The 17,744-nt window shown below is 41.6% G+C and overlaps 1 protein-coding gene across 8 annotated transcripts in view; it reads left to right on the forward strand.

Moving 5' to 3' along the window:
- The first annotated feature begins 479 nt into the window (after positions 1–479).
- Positions 480–17,744, forward strand: part of atp11c (ATPase phospholipid transporting 11C) — a 41,863-nt gene continuing 24,598 nt past the window's right edge. For all 8 annotated transcript variants that reach the window (XM_068590115.1, XM_068590070.1, XM_068590054.1 and 5 more), the window contains exons 1-3: positions 480–1,028; positions 15,447–15,566; positions 16,985–17,074. In XM_068590115.1, coding sequence (XP_068446216.1) covers positions 1,002–1,028; positions 15,447–15,566; positions 16,985–17,074 — 237 coding nt within the window. In that variant the 5' untranslated portion in view covers positions 480–1,001. The remainder of the gene's footprint in view (positions 1,029–15,446; positions 15,567–16,984; positions 17,075–17,744) is intronic.

Raw genomic sequence — 17,744 nt, forward strand, 5'->3', positions numbered from 1 at the left:
ACATGTGTAATAAGACTTTCTGTGTTACAACATCATGCATGTTAATTTAAAGGGAAGCCAGTATTAGTATTGGGCAATAATCAGAGTTTAGTACTATTATTAATGACTGTAAGTGTAATACATTGTATTACCAATTGCACTGTTTGCAATATGTTGTTGTACGTATATTATTTATAAATGAATATATGTTGCTTGCTTTTGCTGCATCTTAAGATTGTGCTGAGATATTTGCACAATATCCACCAAAAGCTTTTTATCCATCATTCTGTTATGAGGAATGTTTTAACTGTATTAAAATCCTCTTTGGCGTCATCTATCGGGAGATGAAATGTATATGAGGCTTTCTTTCAATGCTCAACGATCACAAATCGCCAGTTCTCGTCTACAGGAATAGGAAAAGGTTGTAGTTCAAATTCAGACCACATTACCCACAATACAGTGCGAGCAAAAGTCGCCGCACCTTCGCCGGGTGGAGCTTGTGAACGTGGGGACGTTTGTGGGTTGCTGCTGAAGTGAAAATTGTTTGACAGGGAGGTGAGCCGACCTGTGCACAGGGATTTCAAGAGAGAAGTTTTTTTTTCTAGTCCGTCTCCGGCAGTTTGCGAGTCAACGGCCAGGCAGACTCGCGCGCCACAAATGATTTGTACGAGTCTCAGCAACAGGGCAGCGAGAGAAATGTCAGGGACTGTTCCTCCAGCCTTGAGCGAGGGGAAGCGCGACTAGTAGGCTGCACCGCAACGCGGAAAATATTCAGGGGAGAGAATGCGAATGGTGAGAGGATACCGAAATCAAACAAAATGGAAACGATGTAGCGTCGCTGCGACATTTCATATAGCTAGAACTAACGGTAGAGTAGAGGGTAGATAGCTAAGGGGCTAGCAGGTCAATTAACATACATGTAAAGTTATTCCCGGGAGAAGCTGAAGCTGAGCCTCGGAGGCGTCAGTTGAATCGGGAGAGTTCACCAGTGTTGCGAAATCAAAGAAGATAATCGGAAGAAGATGCTACGGAGAAGACTGAACCGTTTGGTATGTGTGTCTGGCATCAACACACACACACACTCACACGCACACACCCACGCTCACACACACGCGCACACACATACACACACACACACACACACATTGTTAGCTCGTGCCATCCTGCTGCTCTTGCTAGCGTTCTCACTGCAGTGACTAGGTCGTAGAAGAATGTAACTAAACTGCCATTTCCAGTTTTTGCCTTTTCCTCATTTTGGGCCAGAAATGCGCGAGGAGCGGCGTGAAGTAGCGGCAAACTGTTACTTTACGCGCCGCCTGGCAGCGGCACGAGCCAGCGGTGGTCTCGCATCATTGCCTTGAGCCAGTTAGCTAACTGCCGGGTAAGTTCTTTGCCAGCCAGGAAGTCACGACAGATGCAAGTTGATGGGAGCTGAAACTAAGAGTCGTTAAACTACGCTTTCAGATCGCAGCAGACTTTTTTGTTGTTGTCTTTCATGTTAACTCACCTTCCTAAAAACCGTATGGTCAAAAGAACAGAGGGTCTCACCTGTAAGAATGTGTGTAAAACAACAGGAACTAAAGCTGTGTTGAGAGTTAGGCACTGTCTTTTTTACCTTTCTCTAGAGACCTGGTCTGCTTTTCTCTGGGGTCCCACATGCTAAAAATATGCACTCTATTTCCAGACACTATGACCTGTATCAAAGGAAACGCCCTTTCCGTGCGTAAACTTTATGGATAGCATAATGCATATAATTGAAACCGTTAACGTGAACAAATTTATTGAATCAACACATTTGGTGATCGCTTTAAAATTTTTTATATATTACATCCTTAAAATAAGCCACATTTTCACTGGATTTTGCTTTTACATTTCAGGATTTGCTGCTTTTATAGATGGAGTATCTTTAGACCATTGCTCAGACAGTATAAGAAAAACTAAATCTATGCACACCTTCATGGGAAGAAAAACATCTGTTTCTAATTCCACTACACTCCCTCTTTGCTCTAAGATTGCTCCAGCCACTTGATTTGAAATTTGGCATTTTGCCAGTGTGAACTGCTTTGACATCATATTTCACGATTGGTAGTTTTAATGCTTACCCTTTTAAAGTTAATCCATTGGTTTCACTGCCTTTTTTCTCATACATTAATCAGCTGTGAGTGGGCTAGTTGAAAGTGGAGTAACTATCCGCAAGGCCAGGTTTAAAAACGATACACCGCCTTTACTGCCTCTTTATCATCCTCCTATGCACCAGTATACTACCTGTTGTCAGTGGTTTGAATCCCCCACAGGCTATGTGAGCAGTATAGATAGCGACAGTGAATAAAGGGAAGCAATATAATAATTATAGTGCCTTACCCTCCTTCTGGCCTCACTCTAAGTGTTGCCAGGTCAGCTGGTTTTCCTCCTTCTGGAGAGGATTGCTGCTGTAATTTTCTCCAGTGTGAGCTGTAAATAATATTTTGCGCGGGGCAGCCAGCCACACTGCCATTGATGCACACAGTGCTGTTATCTGAGGCTCTGGCTGTCTGCCTCCTGATTCACACCACCTTCCCCTTGCCCATGGGGGGGTACATGTGCACCATGAAGAGGGAGAACAGATAGAAAGCGGAGAGAGTGTGGCTGCTCGTACCAAAAGGCACTGAGGAGGCTTCATGTGTCTCACTTGACTCTTCCACTATGATGCACTGTGCCATTAAACCCTGAGTGTGTCTTTGAAATCAGTAAAGATGGCTGTGGGAGCGAGTGTGGCTGGGCTTTTCATCAGGGGGGGAAGCTCCAGAGGTTGTAATGCTCTGACAGGAATGCAAAATCACACAGTTGCCTTTGATGTTCGCTCAAGCTCTTGAAGGCAGCAGTATGATCTGTGAGAGGTGCAGCCCGGCGGAAACGTGATAGTATTCATTGAGGGAGCCCCTGCCTTGAATGCAAGGAGAACAGCACCGACACATGAAAACACCCAGGCAGCACCTCAGTATCTTTTTTTGCACGATGGTAACCAGAAGGATTCCTCCTATTCTCTAGCTTGGTTGTGAAGTTTTTGCTTCTTCTTTTGTCTGTTGTAGTACTGTAGCAAGTACGGTCATCCTCTACTCAGTAATGGAGTACAATGAAGCTCAACAGGTGCTCCACCACAGAGACAAGAAATTGTCACAGTGAAACAAATTACTTTGCGGTAATACAATAATATAAAATAGTGCTAAAACAAATAGCTATGTCGTCATTTAACTAAACAAGCATTTTGATAATCGGTTGACAATGATTTCTACCAACTGTTCTCAATTTCTAGCTTCTTGATTGTGAGGATTTGCTACCTTTTTAAAACCTTTTGTGATAATAAACGCAATATATTTTTACTCTATTTTCGGACACTTAATTTCCAAAACACAATCATTGAAAATAATAATAAAACTCTAATATGAGGTAAATGTTAAGAAAATACTTAAAATCTGTTAAGTTTCAGGGTTGTAATTTACATTTCGTGTGTGAAGTACAAGACCTCAAGGTTGAATTTCACTACACAAGATGTAGGATTACATTTCAATGGCAGCCTCTTGATGTTATTTAGGCATGAGCTGTAGAACGCTTAGATATTGTAATGAATTTGGTCTCAGTCGCATGCAAAAATAACGTGTGCTTTTTACTCAATAGATGGCGAAGAGATTCGAGCCTACAGCTTTTCCTTGTGGTTTAGATTTTGATTAATAAGCACTCAGTGATGACCTGACATTTTATCAATTGTTTGCCATTTGATGAGTAGTTATTTTTCTTGTGGCCTGATATAGCTTTAAAGCACACCTTTTGAGAGGGCAATACAGTTGTGTATTACGGCTGTGTAGTCAAGTTTCAAATTGTTAGTGCACCACGCTGGTCCTGCTCTTTCTCAGCATGGGCTTCCCCCTCACCCTTCTGCCCTCCTCGCAGCTCTCTTTAGTCTATCCATCCTGCTGCAGCATAATACACTGAAGCCTGCCGGTCTCAGATCTGTCTCTACTCGACTGTGACCCATGACCTGCTAAACAGGCCCTTACCTGGCAGGAGAAGTGGTTTTGTATTTTTGAAGTATTGCATGTCAAATACGTTTGGAAGCCCCAGGGCTCTGCAAACCTGTTTCTCAGGTCAACCAAGAGCAATAGCAGGCTGCAGATGTGCACACAAACCTGCATACACTAACACTACTAAGCACAGATGTCCGTGCACACAGACCACACACCTGCAGATTAAGGCACTTTTGTGCTAACGTAAACACACAAGGTTGAATTTATTTTCAGACTTTATCACTCTTCCCAAGGGAAGCTAATGTTTGGTTCAGCACTAAAAGAGAATGTTTTTGTACCTGCTGCTGAACGATAGAGTAGTTCCATTTGACCTGCATGTGTTGGGGCAATTAGTCGAATTTCCAGCATTATAAGCACTTTGTAATGTCATGTACCTGATGCTTTTTTTGTGTCTCTTTTATGGTTTTGCTGCCTGACTTACCCTGCTTCGTTATTGTATTTCTTTTGTTGCATTCAGGTCAGTATTGCTTTTTAATATACTGTAGCGATGACCTGTTGGAAAAACCTTATAGCATTAGTGAGCAGTTAGGCTAACAGTCTCATCTGAAAGCTATAGACCATACAAGGCATCGTAGGACCATTTGATTTATCAGGTCATTTTGATTAGGAGAGATGCGTATTGATTAGAGCTGTGCTCAGTTTTGCCGCCATTAGTCTTGTACTGTGAATTGGCTCGCAAACAGAATTGCTTACTCTGATTTCTTTCTCTTCCTTCCTCTCTCCATCTGTTCTCCTGCTCACTGCCCTGTAATGGAAACACAGCCAAAGGAGCTCATCTGCAACACACAGACGGATAATAAATATATTTAGTGTGGGGAGGGGAGGCAGTGTGAAGGAATAAATGGCCAGCGATGGGATAGCGGGCTGATGAAATATAGCAGGCCCTATAGAAAGCCCTTCGTGACTCAAGTGAAACCAAGAGGTGGACCTGTAACCTCTTTGCACCTCTCCATCTATTTCCCCTCCTAATGGACACTCTTTTCAGCTTCCTGTAGCAGTTTACATTGGAGTGGGCGGGTCAATTTGGATACAAGGGGACGAATGGATGGCTTTTTGAGGCATTTTTCCACTTCTTTTTTAAAGCTAGGTTGAATTCTCAGTTTGTACCTCTAAATAATTCAAGTTGCTTCATTTATTTTGAATTCTCCTCACATCACTCCTCCTTTTCCTGACCCACGTATCCTTGCCAGGCTAGCTGCACTCCAAATGCATGCTCTTCATTCATATATGTATAAAGTCTCATCCGGAGATTTTCTGTGCCATGCTCCAGCTCTAGCATCACCCAGAGAGCATTCGCAGTGAGATGTGAAGAGAATGCTGAGATGTGTGTGTGTGTGGGGGGGATGTTATTTTTTTTGTCTCACTCTCTTTTTCTGAGCACGGAGGGAGGAGGTGAGACGCCATCATCTGTGATGTTTTGTCATCCCAGTTTGTTTTTTTTCACCTGATGCAGAAAAGGAGCAGCAAAGTCCATGTGAGGATTTAACGAATGCTGCGTGACAAACAAACATGCCTCCTCCCACTCACGCTCGCATGAACATGCAGGTTGAGCAACAGCCTACAATGATTATTTTCACGACACACTCCCAGCTAAGCAGGCGCTATAAAGCTCAGTCACAGGGAGAAATATGAGTTTTCTTAATGTGGTCACAGTTCAGTGGGAGAAAAACGTCTGGTGAAAAGCAGGAAAGAGCCACATTGATTTTTGTCATCAGACCCATTGCCCTCCTATGCAGTGTCTAACGATAATTAATTGAATAGCAATTACAACCAGTATAGCTTAGTACATTATTAAAGACAATGTCATCAGTAGGGTTGCTGCTGAGATAGAGATTTAAATCTTGTCATCAGCATGAGGATGCACTGTAAATGCCTTTTTTGTTGGTATTTCATGGCTCTCTGCTAGACATGGTGGGGGGATTGCAGATCAGTGAAGTTACAAGCCATTCAATACATAAAAAGCAGCTGGATCAAGCACCTTCATTCTGATCTGGTGATTTGTCGCACACAAAAACGGCACACATCATATGTGCACTTGGCTGGAAAAACCATACTCCATTTATGGCTACACTGCTTTAAAATCTCTTTAATTATGGATTAAAGTGTGACTAGGCTGCTGCTCAAAATGTGCTCAGTTTGCCCGGTCTTAAAGCACAAAGCATAGAGTTTCCTTTCCATAAGAGCCCTTTTCACTTTTGTCATTCTCTCCAGGACTTACTGAGCTAACTTGTCAAGAGGATGGTAGCTATGGGGACAAAGTTCAAACTGGAGTAACATATAATCTCTGAAGCAAAACCAAAGCCTCAGTAAATGAATGTTTTAACACGCTAACCAGTATGAAAATAAGTTGCTTGCTGAGAACTGGTTGTTTGAAGTTTAGAAGTGTTCTAGCCTTCTATTTAGTTGGTGTACGGTTCTATTTTGAGGAACAGTGTGCCTTAGACACACAAATGAACACAGACCTCTGTCAGCAATGTGCAAGTTGCTTACACATTTCCTTCTGCAATGTCTACAAGCCGTTTTCTGTGTTCTTCAACATTTCTTTTTCATTTTCTCTGTTGGCAAACACTACCTCAGGTAGATTGTCCACAGTGCCCACGGGTTTCCCACCAGTGGTTAGCGTAGATTGTGTTCACTTTCTTGCTGTGCTCACTCTTTTTGAGGGCTGGGCAGAATAAAGATGGAATGAATATGCTTAGCTACTGAAAACATATGCATAATCATTAGATAAAGTCAATAGTTTGATTTTACTACTCTCGGCTTTCCCGTAAGTACAATTATTTCCAATTAAGATTTTGCGAAAAACACACACACTGACTTCATTATATGCTCATCAATTTTGACTTGCAATCGTGTATCATGATATCTATATGATTTCATCACGACATGATTTAACTGAAAGACGATAAATGATCTTATCTAGTCACAAAATATAAATGTTTGAATTGTAAACATTTCTGTAAACTGTGGGCGTTGTAAAACGAGTTAGCACAATATCTGTTTGTCACTTTTGGACATAACCAAATGATTGAGGAAGCAGCTACCAGTACGAGGTCTAGATGAGATTCCCCTCCTCCCCATTGTCGAGGGACTCGTCGTAATGTAGGCCAGTACCAGCCCCATGGTACAGTACACTCTGTGTCTTGTGCAGCTGTAGGGATGCTCGTAGAACAATGAGCCTTTGCCTATCCACAACAGCTCCTTGGGATCAGCCCTCAGTTCAAGTTGGACTATTACTACTCTGTGGGGCTATTCATCACTGAGTGCAAACAGTGGACAGAGGGGAGAGTAGCCGCTGATATGGGCTTTGTAGACCATGCCATAGGTCGAGTGTTGGTGGATCTATGATGGAGGTAACACCTGTTCCATGGGCAATGGCTCTGCTTTTCCTTGACTTGGTACCCTCAAAGTATGGCCAATCAAAAACTAATTTTAAGCTGTACTGATGAAGATGTGCACCCAGTTGTTAGTATAGACTACAGACTAAAGTTGAAAAAGAAAACGTCAAAAGTTTGTTTTAACCTGAAGATGTAGTATAATAATGGTATGAATTGTTTAATAGCATTCTCCTGTGAGTCAGTATGGTCCTACTGTATTGAAAATAAGATGGTTGAATTAAACTCAGTGAGGTTTTCTGTGATTAAAGATGTATCGAGAAGTATCCGTTCACTTAAATTAAACAAAGCCCCATTTATGCTGAAATTAGACAAATTAGCCCATGTGATGAGAAATAGCTTTATTTCAGGAAATTTTATTTCAGGAAATGCAACAGAGGTTGCAGTGGCAAGCCTTTTACGATTGGTTTGATGTTAATGTGTCCATATTTTCTTCAGAAGATGATGTAGCCTGTCTAAATGCTTTGCATCTGAGGCAATGAGCGCCTGGATGTGTAATCAAATCTGAGAGAGTTACAATTAGTGAGACAGAGTGAGCATGCTGGAAGAAGACAGGCCAGTGGGCTGACAGGAAAGAGAATGAAAGTGAAGCAAGTGCCAGATAGAGTACTGCAGTGACTAACAGCATTGACTCAACGCCCGCATCTTTCCCCTTGCATTCAAACATTCATCACTCACCTCGATTTAGCCCGTCATAAAAGCAACTTTTTGTTGCAGTTAGGCTGTTTTTACTGTTGTCATCAACATTTCTTGCAACGACTAAATGAAGGTTAGGCATTTTTTTTGGTATTTATTCAAGCCATTATTCTCAGAATATAATTTGATGTTTAGGCTTTGACTTACTTCAATGTCATAGATCTTATCTTAGGACTTTCCCTGTTATGTTTTTTTCTAAATGTGGTGAAGGGGAAACTGCTAATATGCACCACATTAAGAGGCAGATAAGGTTGACCTGATGAAACACTTAAGCTGAGAGCGACATCATAAAACCCGATAGGATAGATAAGGTACAGCTGAAGCAGATGTTGTTAAGTAGTGGAATATGATAAAGGACTGAGCCGCCTGCACACTCTTCATCCCACTCTTTTCATGTACTTGTACAACCTAATGAGACATTAGACTTTGTGCAGTTCAGTTTTGTGCAGAGAATTACATGAAATGGATACTAAGGTCAAATAGGAACATGGACTTCACAACGGATCTGTCGTTCTCAGTGTTGGAGACAAAGAAGTACACACATAGGTCTCCAATGCTCTCTCTCTTACACACAGCTCCCTCACACCTCATTAAATGTGTTTAAGTAGATCTTCTGAGTGGATTTTTTAAAGTTTAATGGTACAGCTCCTGCATTCCGTGCTGAACATGCGTGTGTGGTTTACGGAACCAGAAGAGCACGCAAGCTTTAACCTCCTGTCTTCTTTTCAATGTACTTCTTTTCGATTTGCTTCTGCACTTTTGTAAGAATAAGTTACAGGGATTGATTTTGTTTGACCCCGATATCTATTTGTGTCGGGGTGTATAACGGTCCCTGTGCCGATGTCACACCGGCTGTCACTAACCGGTTTCCCTCTATACATTGTGAAAGCATCTTGATTTGCAGATTGCTCAGAGATGCCTGTCAGTTTCACTTGCTTGATAACAAACCCTCCTCGCCTGGATATGCACGTGTAATGCAGCCAGAACCATGCCTCAGTTAAACTTTACTTGACAAATAAAGATGCAACTGAGAGCCAGAACCACTTTATGCTCTTTGACAGATGTATGTCAACACATGTCCATAAAGAATGGCTATGTCAAAGTAAACTGGATGTGGTATTCTATTCTTGTGTGACTCACATACTTGTGTCACCTGAGGGTCATGCATGCTGATATGTGACCAACTCAAAATTCAACAATCAGGACAGCTGAAAGAAGCCTCTCAGATGAGTTGTGATCTTCATGAACACAAAACAGTAAATCCTGTTACATTTGGTCTAGTGCTTTGCGATAACGGTAGTTGTATGGGTGTCTTATGGCATGAATTATGTGAGTAATCGAAGCAGGAATCTCACTTCAGCCGGCTGTTCCTTACACCACTACATCCGAGTGGTGTAACGACATCGGATATTTGTTTTTGTTTTTTATATATATGTTTTTTTTAATGTTTTATATTATTGCACATTGAATATGTTTCATTGATAATGAAAGTAATTGTTAGTTGCAGCCCTGGTTTGGATTGCATTGACTTATATTAAAAGCCTGCTTTAAGCCTAAAAAAAGCCTACTTACATTAAAGGTGCAGCTGAATTCATTAGTCATACAAAAATATTTCCTTCATTCAAATGTGATTTAAAAAAACCCCCAACAAACTGTTTTTTGTTGAGCTCATGTGTGTGTATACAGGAATAATAATTCAATCTTACAAGACAACATCCCTAAATGAACAGTTCTCATTTAAAAGTTATAAAACATTATGATTTAAAGAGTTTCACGTGCACTGTCAGGGGTTTACCCATGTGATGGATTGTATTACAGTGTGCGTGGCCTTGTACTTTTCTTGTTACCAAGTGTGTCCGTTCAGCTAACAGCATGCAGATTGTGACAAAGCGGGATAGTCACAGAATAGTGAGATGGTGTGACAGGATGCAGTGTCATCAGACCTAAGTCCTCATCGGGAGTTTGGCAGTAGCTGAATGCAGTCTTATTTATCCCTGTCCCTTCTGGAGCACATTTCACGATTTGTGTATAATTTCATTGAGAGTGTTATTTAATGTAAAGTTTCAGAGTAACTCAATTCTCTAATGCACCATTTATTTCTGACTGAGTTATTACGTCTCAGGTCAAATTAGCATTAGATGTTTGCTTTATTGATCTTCAGTCACGTTTTGTAGCTGATGCTTTTTCGTCGTGGTTTAATTTGCTGTTTGCTGTTGACGTACTGGCACATGACTTTCGGACACTTTTCCTTTACTTGCTCATCATTGGCATTGAATGGCTTTGTTTGACCTTTGACAATGAGGTATAGATAATGCAATCGTTTTTATTTTTCCTTGCATTAGCATTTCTTGTTTGGCGTTTAGCTCATTATTTTTGAGATGTGCATTGTGATCACGTAACTGCTCAGAAATGAAGTGGGCCTCATGGCCTGACCCTCATTATATTTTACAGTGAATTCGCCACTAAATCAATAGCCAATTCAATAGTTCTTTTCTTATCTTTAGGACCCCAGGGCTTGGTCTACTTCCTCATTTTATATAAATCTAATTTTCAGCATGAATTATGTGTGTGTAAGTGCCAACCTTTCTTTTTGAGAATAATCTCTGAGGCCCACAGCTTGTTGTTGCAACAATGTTTTTGTTGTGTTAATTTATCTGAAAGGCCTGTGACCTTGAAACTGTGCATTAGCAAGGCTCTTGTGCATAATCAAGCCTAGATGGGCACAGGTGACAGATTGGCACTAGCAGAAGCCAGCCAATGTATACCGTTTACTGTCTGACCTGTAACCCTGAAGGTACAAGTGAGAAGCCTTTGCAGGTACTTTGAATCAAGGCTAATTTGTTTTGTAAATTGTTCATTCTTTGCATTTGATATATTTTGCGTGCTCAGCCCTTTGTGCAACCCCTCGTTTTTATGCACCCATATTGGCTGCGTTTCCCAGATTCGATCGTTCTTAAGGACTTAAGAAGGCTACAAAGAAGGGTTCGCTAAGAAGAAGCGCTATGAGTGTTTCCCAGATGCGTTTTTAACTGCCTTCTTAAGATCTCGCCAAAGAAGCTTCCTAACACGCTCTTAGTGGGAGCTGTCCACCGCCGTGTTGCTGAAACTAAATCAATCGATGCCAGGTTAATCGATCACCCACCACTTTATCAGCGCATAAATCACACACAACACGCTGTAGTCCCCACACACAGGTGGTATCACACCTGGCGGACCTCGTCCCGTGTGGTGGGCATTCTGATGTGTGTCCGGGCATGGCACAAGAGGATCGGTGTCACGGCTGCCACACTCTGTGAAACCGATGCCTTGCTGAGGCCGGTTCCGTCCCCCACCACCTCCAGGAAGCTCTCCACTGCGTAAAAACGTAGACTGAGGGCTACACTGCAGCGGGTTGGCCTCTGGATGTGTGGTGACACCAGCGTGACGAGGCGTTGGATCTCCACACGGGGGGAAGCCGGTACTTGGACTGGACAGCCCGGTCCGACAGCACATTAAGTGGGGAGAAGTGCTGACGCACACATGCATTTATGTAAACTATCTGGCTTCTCGCATGGCAACGCTGTTGGTTAGCAGCGAGATTATGGCGTATTGCAGCCGTGGTGTCTCTCACGCGTGGACATCAGCAACGCCTTTAGACGAGGAGCATCTCTTTATGAGGTTCCAGCCGAGTTCAGTTACACCTGTTAGTTCCCCCGATATCTGTGAAATACCACAGCGTTGTTAATGTTTTTATAACTAACGTAAACTCATATGCAGATGCCGAATGTGTTTGTGAACGTAATAAGTGATAGTAATGATGATTCATTTTATTTATGTAGCTACAGGAACACATGGGCAATTCTGTATTTTGATATTGTTATTTTTCTTTTTATGCTATTTTTCTTGCGTCAGTGTTCTGCAGCTGTGGGCGCACATTCATCATTACGCATGGTTTTATTATTCCTTTGAATGTCAGATATAACTTTCCCTGACGTGGCTGCAGTGAGCGTTTGCCGCTATGAAGGCTGCTAAGAGTGGGTCAGATTGATCTTACATTTCGTTCTTAGTGAAAGTGCGTCTTAAGCTAAGAACAACTCTGGGAAACACGTCGTTCTTTCACAGCGCTCTTAGAGCGCTCCTAAGACGCTCTTAGCGCTTAAGAGCATCTTAACGAATTTGGGAAACGCGGCCATTGTCTTTTATGTTCACTATTGCATATCTGGAATCATTTGTAGCATTTTTCAGAGTACACAGAGGAAGGAGAACTGCCATAAATGCTGCATCCGATTCAAACAAATGAACAAACTAGTCAGTGGGGGTGTTCCTGGGTTACTGCTCCTTCTGGATACTGGTTGTTGTTTGATAAAGAACACCGGGATGTGCTTGTGTCCTTGGATGCTGTTGTACTTCCTTTCTTTCACACTCCTTCTTCCTCCCACTCTCTCCCTTCATTCTCTGGCAGCCGGGTCCGTCTGGTCCCGCTGAATTAATGTCAGTGTGTACCGAGCGGGTAGGGGATGCTAGATCTGACAGCCATACTGAGGTGTGAACAGGTCTGCTCATGCATAAGGGAGCATTATGTAAGCCTTTTGGTTCTCTTTTCGAGTTAGATCTGGAGAGTTGGAATTAAGACAATTAATTTTGACCTTTTTTATGTTGTGTTATTTGACTGCTATGGATGGAGTTATATCAATGGTGTGTTTTTTGGACCCACATGCATATATTAGGCTAACAAGTGAGGTTGTTCTTTGATCTCACCTCTTGTCTGCAACAGACTTTGGGCAGCTCGCTGTCCAGGTGGCCATAATTCACACATTCCCAGGATCAGATGTTCATGGTAATCTGTCTCTTCAACCCACACGTTGCCGGCCTTTGTATTAAATGAAGCAGATCCCCTTCCTTCATAACCCTAATCTTTTACAGACACGGTAATAGCTACACAACTTGTACTTGAGCAGAATTATAAGATAGATATGTACTTTATTAATCCCCAAGGGGAAATGTGTTGTCAAAGTAGCAGCACCACACTTTACAGACACCAAATGGAATAAACTAAACACACAAAATAAAATTAAAAAAAAAACATTTAAAACAAAAATATATACACAATGGATACAAATAACTGCAGTAAATCCAAATAACTGCAGTTTAACTATACAATAATGTAATGTAATTGGAGGAAAACAAATCCCGGGTAATTTGGAACATGCACAAGCTCATTTTCCAGATGCTGATTCTGACTGTCCATTTGTCAATTAATTTAATAATTGATTTAATGAATAGATCAGGTAAATTATACCATTAATTTAGTATGATAATCAACCATTCACGTATACAATCGCCATCTGAAATATTGCCTTTACCTAATGAATGTTTATACAAACGTCCAGAGTCCACTAAAAGTATTTTGTAGTCATTCACAAAGCATGCATGAACTTGTGACGGAAAACTAAAAAGCTTCAAGTTACATTGACTTAAATGCCTCTGTGATTTAGACGCTTCATTGGAGGCCGTGTCCCATTTTCCCAGCCTAATTCAAACCGTGTCACTGGAACAAGAGGAAAAGTGGAATACGAGTTAATATCGCAGAATTGCACATCAAAGGATGCAGCTATTTTACGGGCAGACAAGCTTGTTAAAAAATAATTTGTTCAGATTCTCTCTCTCTCTCTCTCTCTCTCTCTCTCTCTCTCTCTCTCTCTCTCTCTCTCTCTCTCTCTCTCTCTCTACTTTCTTATTATTTAAGTAACAGTAGCAGATTTAACTCTTTTTAACCAAGTTGTAGCGTTGCTTAGGACATACGTTATCAACGTTTCATGGACCACAGGGAAGAAAATCTGTCAGATGTCACTAATATCTGTATAATTTCCCTTGTTTAAGAAATCTTGAGGTCATATTGGAAGATTACACACGTACTTATGGAAATATTATACATTTGTATAATCCTTTGTCTTTGCTTAATTGATTAAAGCAATAATGAACGACAGACCGATAAATCATAGAGATCACTTGATTTCAATACTGGTCAACAGCTTATGACTAATATCTGACAATGTGTATTGTTACTTTACACTTAAAAGAGGTGGGAATAGTCTTCATGCATGGTTTGACAAGGAACATGCTTGGGGGGAAGTTAAAGCAAATATGACTGCTCACTCGTTTTGACAAACTGTATGTACTGTAATGCTACTTCCCTTATTGAAAACACTCTGCATGGTTCTCTTGACATGACATGGCTGATGCACCTCAAGCCACTGTTGATAGATGACATTGCAGATATGCGTCACAGTGTAACCACTCTAACCAACAAGCCAAAGTTATGATGAATTTGTAACGGTGCTTGATAACTTAAGCAAAAAAATGAAGTTAATTTATGAATGTCTCCACTTCGAGAAGCAATGTGTATTTACAGCCTCTGATTGTTTCACACACAGAAGAACAAACCCAATCAGCTTCACGCAGCGCCGCCAACTGATTTTTAAATTAAAAAAGGAAAGAAATCTACTCAACAATTTCTTTGCATCCCATATAACCCTTGCGACACTTACGTAAGGACAGCGTCGTAAGGTTAAGACCATGACTTGGCTTTCCCGTTATGCTCTGTGATTCACCGCACCTGCCTTTCATAGAAGAGGAATTTCCCCGGCCACCTCATGTCGAGAGTAGTCCAGCATGTCTCTGGCTCCGGACCCGGTTTCTGAATCTTTACTCTGTCAGACATTTGGCGAGTGTGTGTGTGTGTGCACTTATGCGTGTGGCTCCACATATCACCCTGCCATCTGCATCACGACAAGGTAGCACAACCAATAAATCAGAGCGCAGCATTTTTCTCTTGGCTGTCCGCATTTATGACTCGTTTACCATCGATGAGTGACCACCTGGGATGGAAGAAATTAAGTTATAGTCCTCGCACAATCACCATTTTGGCCCGTTGACCCCTGTCATACTTTTCTGTGTCCGCTCTCTGAGTTATTGGCTTGTGCTCAACAGTAGAGTGCTTTTCAAGTCTTTTTAATTTGCTGCACCACTGTAGCAATTCTAATCTCTTAATACTTGACCTGTGGGTGGAATTCAGTCATCCGACTTTTTATGGCCACAACAAATTCTTTGTGATCGTATCCCTCCCTCTACATGTTGCAGTTAGTGTGTCCTATTTTGCCTCCAAGTAATTCTTGTTTCTTGCATTTTATATTTTATTAGATTTAACTGAGCTCGTTCAATGTCTAATCTCTGTTGAAGTGAAGAGACGTACCTTGAATTACTAACATATCCTCTCTTTCTGTTCTCTTTTTAATCTCTTCCTATCTCTACCCACCTCTGATGCTTCATCCTCTAGCTTGGCGGCGATGAGAGAAGAGTAGACAGTAGGACTATCTATGTTGGTCATCGGTCATCTTCCACCAATGAGGCTTTCATCCCACCTAAGTTCTGTGATAACAGGATTGTGTCTTCCAAGGTAAGAAACACACACACACTCAAGCACGCGTGCCAGGGCGACCGAGTCTTGCCTTACGCAGGAAGATTCATATACCTTCATTTTATTTCCCTGTGTGTATTCTGTTTCACCTGCCTGCAAGCATTTGTCTTCTCTTATCTAACACTTGGAATGAACTCCTGAACAGTCCTGAGCATACCTGTGTCTTCCTTTTCTTTATTCCTCCTCCCACTGCTTCTCTACGCTCCCAACGGAAGGCGATTATGCGTTTGTCAGAGGAGTACTGGGTGTGGCAGTGAAATACATGGCTGCTGTTAATATACTGGCAGGGTGGGCAATTTGGCTGTTTCCCTCTGTGCTCTGACAGACCACATTCCACTTCCCCCTCACCCGAATCTAACCCCTCAGTCTTCAGTGTCAGCGGCAGGCTCAGGCTGGAGGTGACTGACTTGCTTATGGATATGAAGAAAGTGATGAGGAGAGGGAAGCGGTGTGAGAGTAAGACGGCAGTTGGATTTATAGTGGTGCAGAGCGTCCCAGTGAGGATGGGCCAATCAATTGGCTTCTGCCAGTATGTCAGGGTAAACAGCCTTTAATTACCCCGGCTGTAGTGTTTATGTTTCTCCATGCCTCTGCTCTCCATCATCCTGTTGCATTTACAATGGCCAGTCTCCTCCTCTCCTCTCCTGCTCCTGTGCTACTGCACCAACCCCACTACTACCACCCCCTTTTTCTCATTACTTTCACTCTCTTTTCTATCTGGCGAAATGAGATGGGCCATTCTGCTGCCGCTGCATTTCAACGCTATCCCAATGCAGACATTCCCTTTCATAAACACTGCCTTAATGCTGTTTCCCTGCAAGAGCATGTGTAAGTGCATAAACTTGTGTTTTTCACTTTGGATTGTGGCACCAGGTTACCACCAGGGTATTGTCGAGCCGTCTCTCAGGGTTTTAAGCAGATAAAAGTGTTGCTTCAGTCCCGATGGTACAAGCAGTCATGACCGCTTATAAAAGAACAAAATTCATCGGAATACTCACCAACATGATAAGTTCATTGGCTCTGCATTCAAGGGCTGCCAAATTACAGAGATAAATCTCTAATCTGATTCAATGGAATACCTGTAGTCCCCCAAGGGCCTTCTCCCAAGGCAGAACAAAGAAGAGAGACTCTAAGCTATTGAAGTTGCCTTTCCTCTCCCCCACTCCACAGCTCAGACAGAATGCACATAAGCAAGAGTATGTGAATATTGAATGCCTCTAATCTCTCTCCCCTTGCCAAGCTTTTTGTTAACCTCTCTAAATTCTGTAGAAAAACATCATGCCTGAATTGGAAAATTATGCAGAAGAGAGCAGCAAAAAGAAATCCACAAACTGTAATACCTATTTTATTTGTATGTGACCTACATGCATGTTTTTTTATTCTCTTTTCTCCCACAGTATACAGTTTGGAACTTTCTACCAAAGAACCTGTTTGAACAGTTCAGAAGAATTGCCAATTTCTACTTTCTTATCATTTTCCTGGTGCAGGTAAGGACACATTTTGTTCATGAATACTGTCTGTGAGTGTGGTGTTGTGTAACAAGTGGGTGTTTGGACAGGGCCTGTGACATGTGTGCATATGCAATGGGTTATTGCGTCTCATCAAACGGTGTGTTGGTCCCCTTTGTGAGGAGGAGTGTGAGAAAGTGTGGCAATTTGCATGTGGGCATGGCAGGTGTGAAACGGATACTGGAAACTCTTCTGTTTTATTTAACCTTTTAAGACATATTGTTTGAAGAATGGAAGAACTGGTATAAATGCATCATAGGGAAAAAATATAAAATGAATTTACATACAAAGATGCACTCATGCAGAGGCAGAGACGGATATTAATCTCACAGAGTTTGGGTCAAGATGTTTACGTTTGAATTTGATAAGTACATTGGTCCAAAGGTCTATCTTTCTAAAGAAGTATCCATCTTCCATTGTAAGATGTAGTTTTAAACTTAACTCTTCCAACATTTGCCTCTATTATGCCAGTGTTGTGAGATCATGTGTCAACCACTTAATGGATTTTTAATGGGCCTTTAATCCCAGAGTTCTTGAACATGTAGATTGTATTTGTATCTAACATGTCAATATTGAATTAGATGGGAAGGTACAAAGATAAATCTGTAAATCTGTATCTGTACTAAAATTTAATTAATTCAATTTGTTA

This window comes from Clinocottus analis, unplaced genomic scaffold (assembly GCF_023055335.1).
Source record: "Clinocottus analis isolate CAN_PGR_092001 unplaced genomic scaffold, fCliAna1.0.p SCAF_10, whole genome shotgun sequence".
NCBI lineage: Eukaryota > Metazoa > Chordata > Actinopteri > Perciformes > Cottidae > Clinocottus > Clinocottus analis.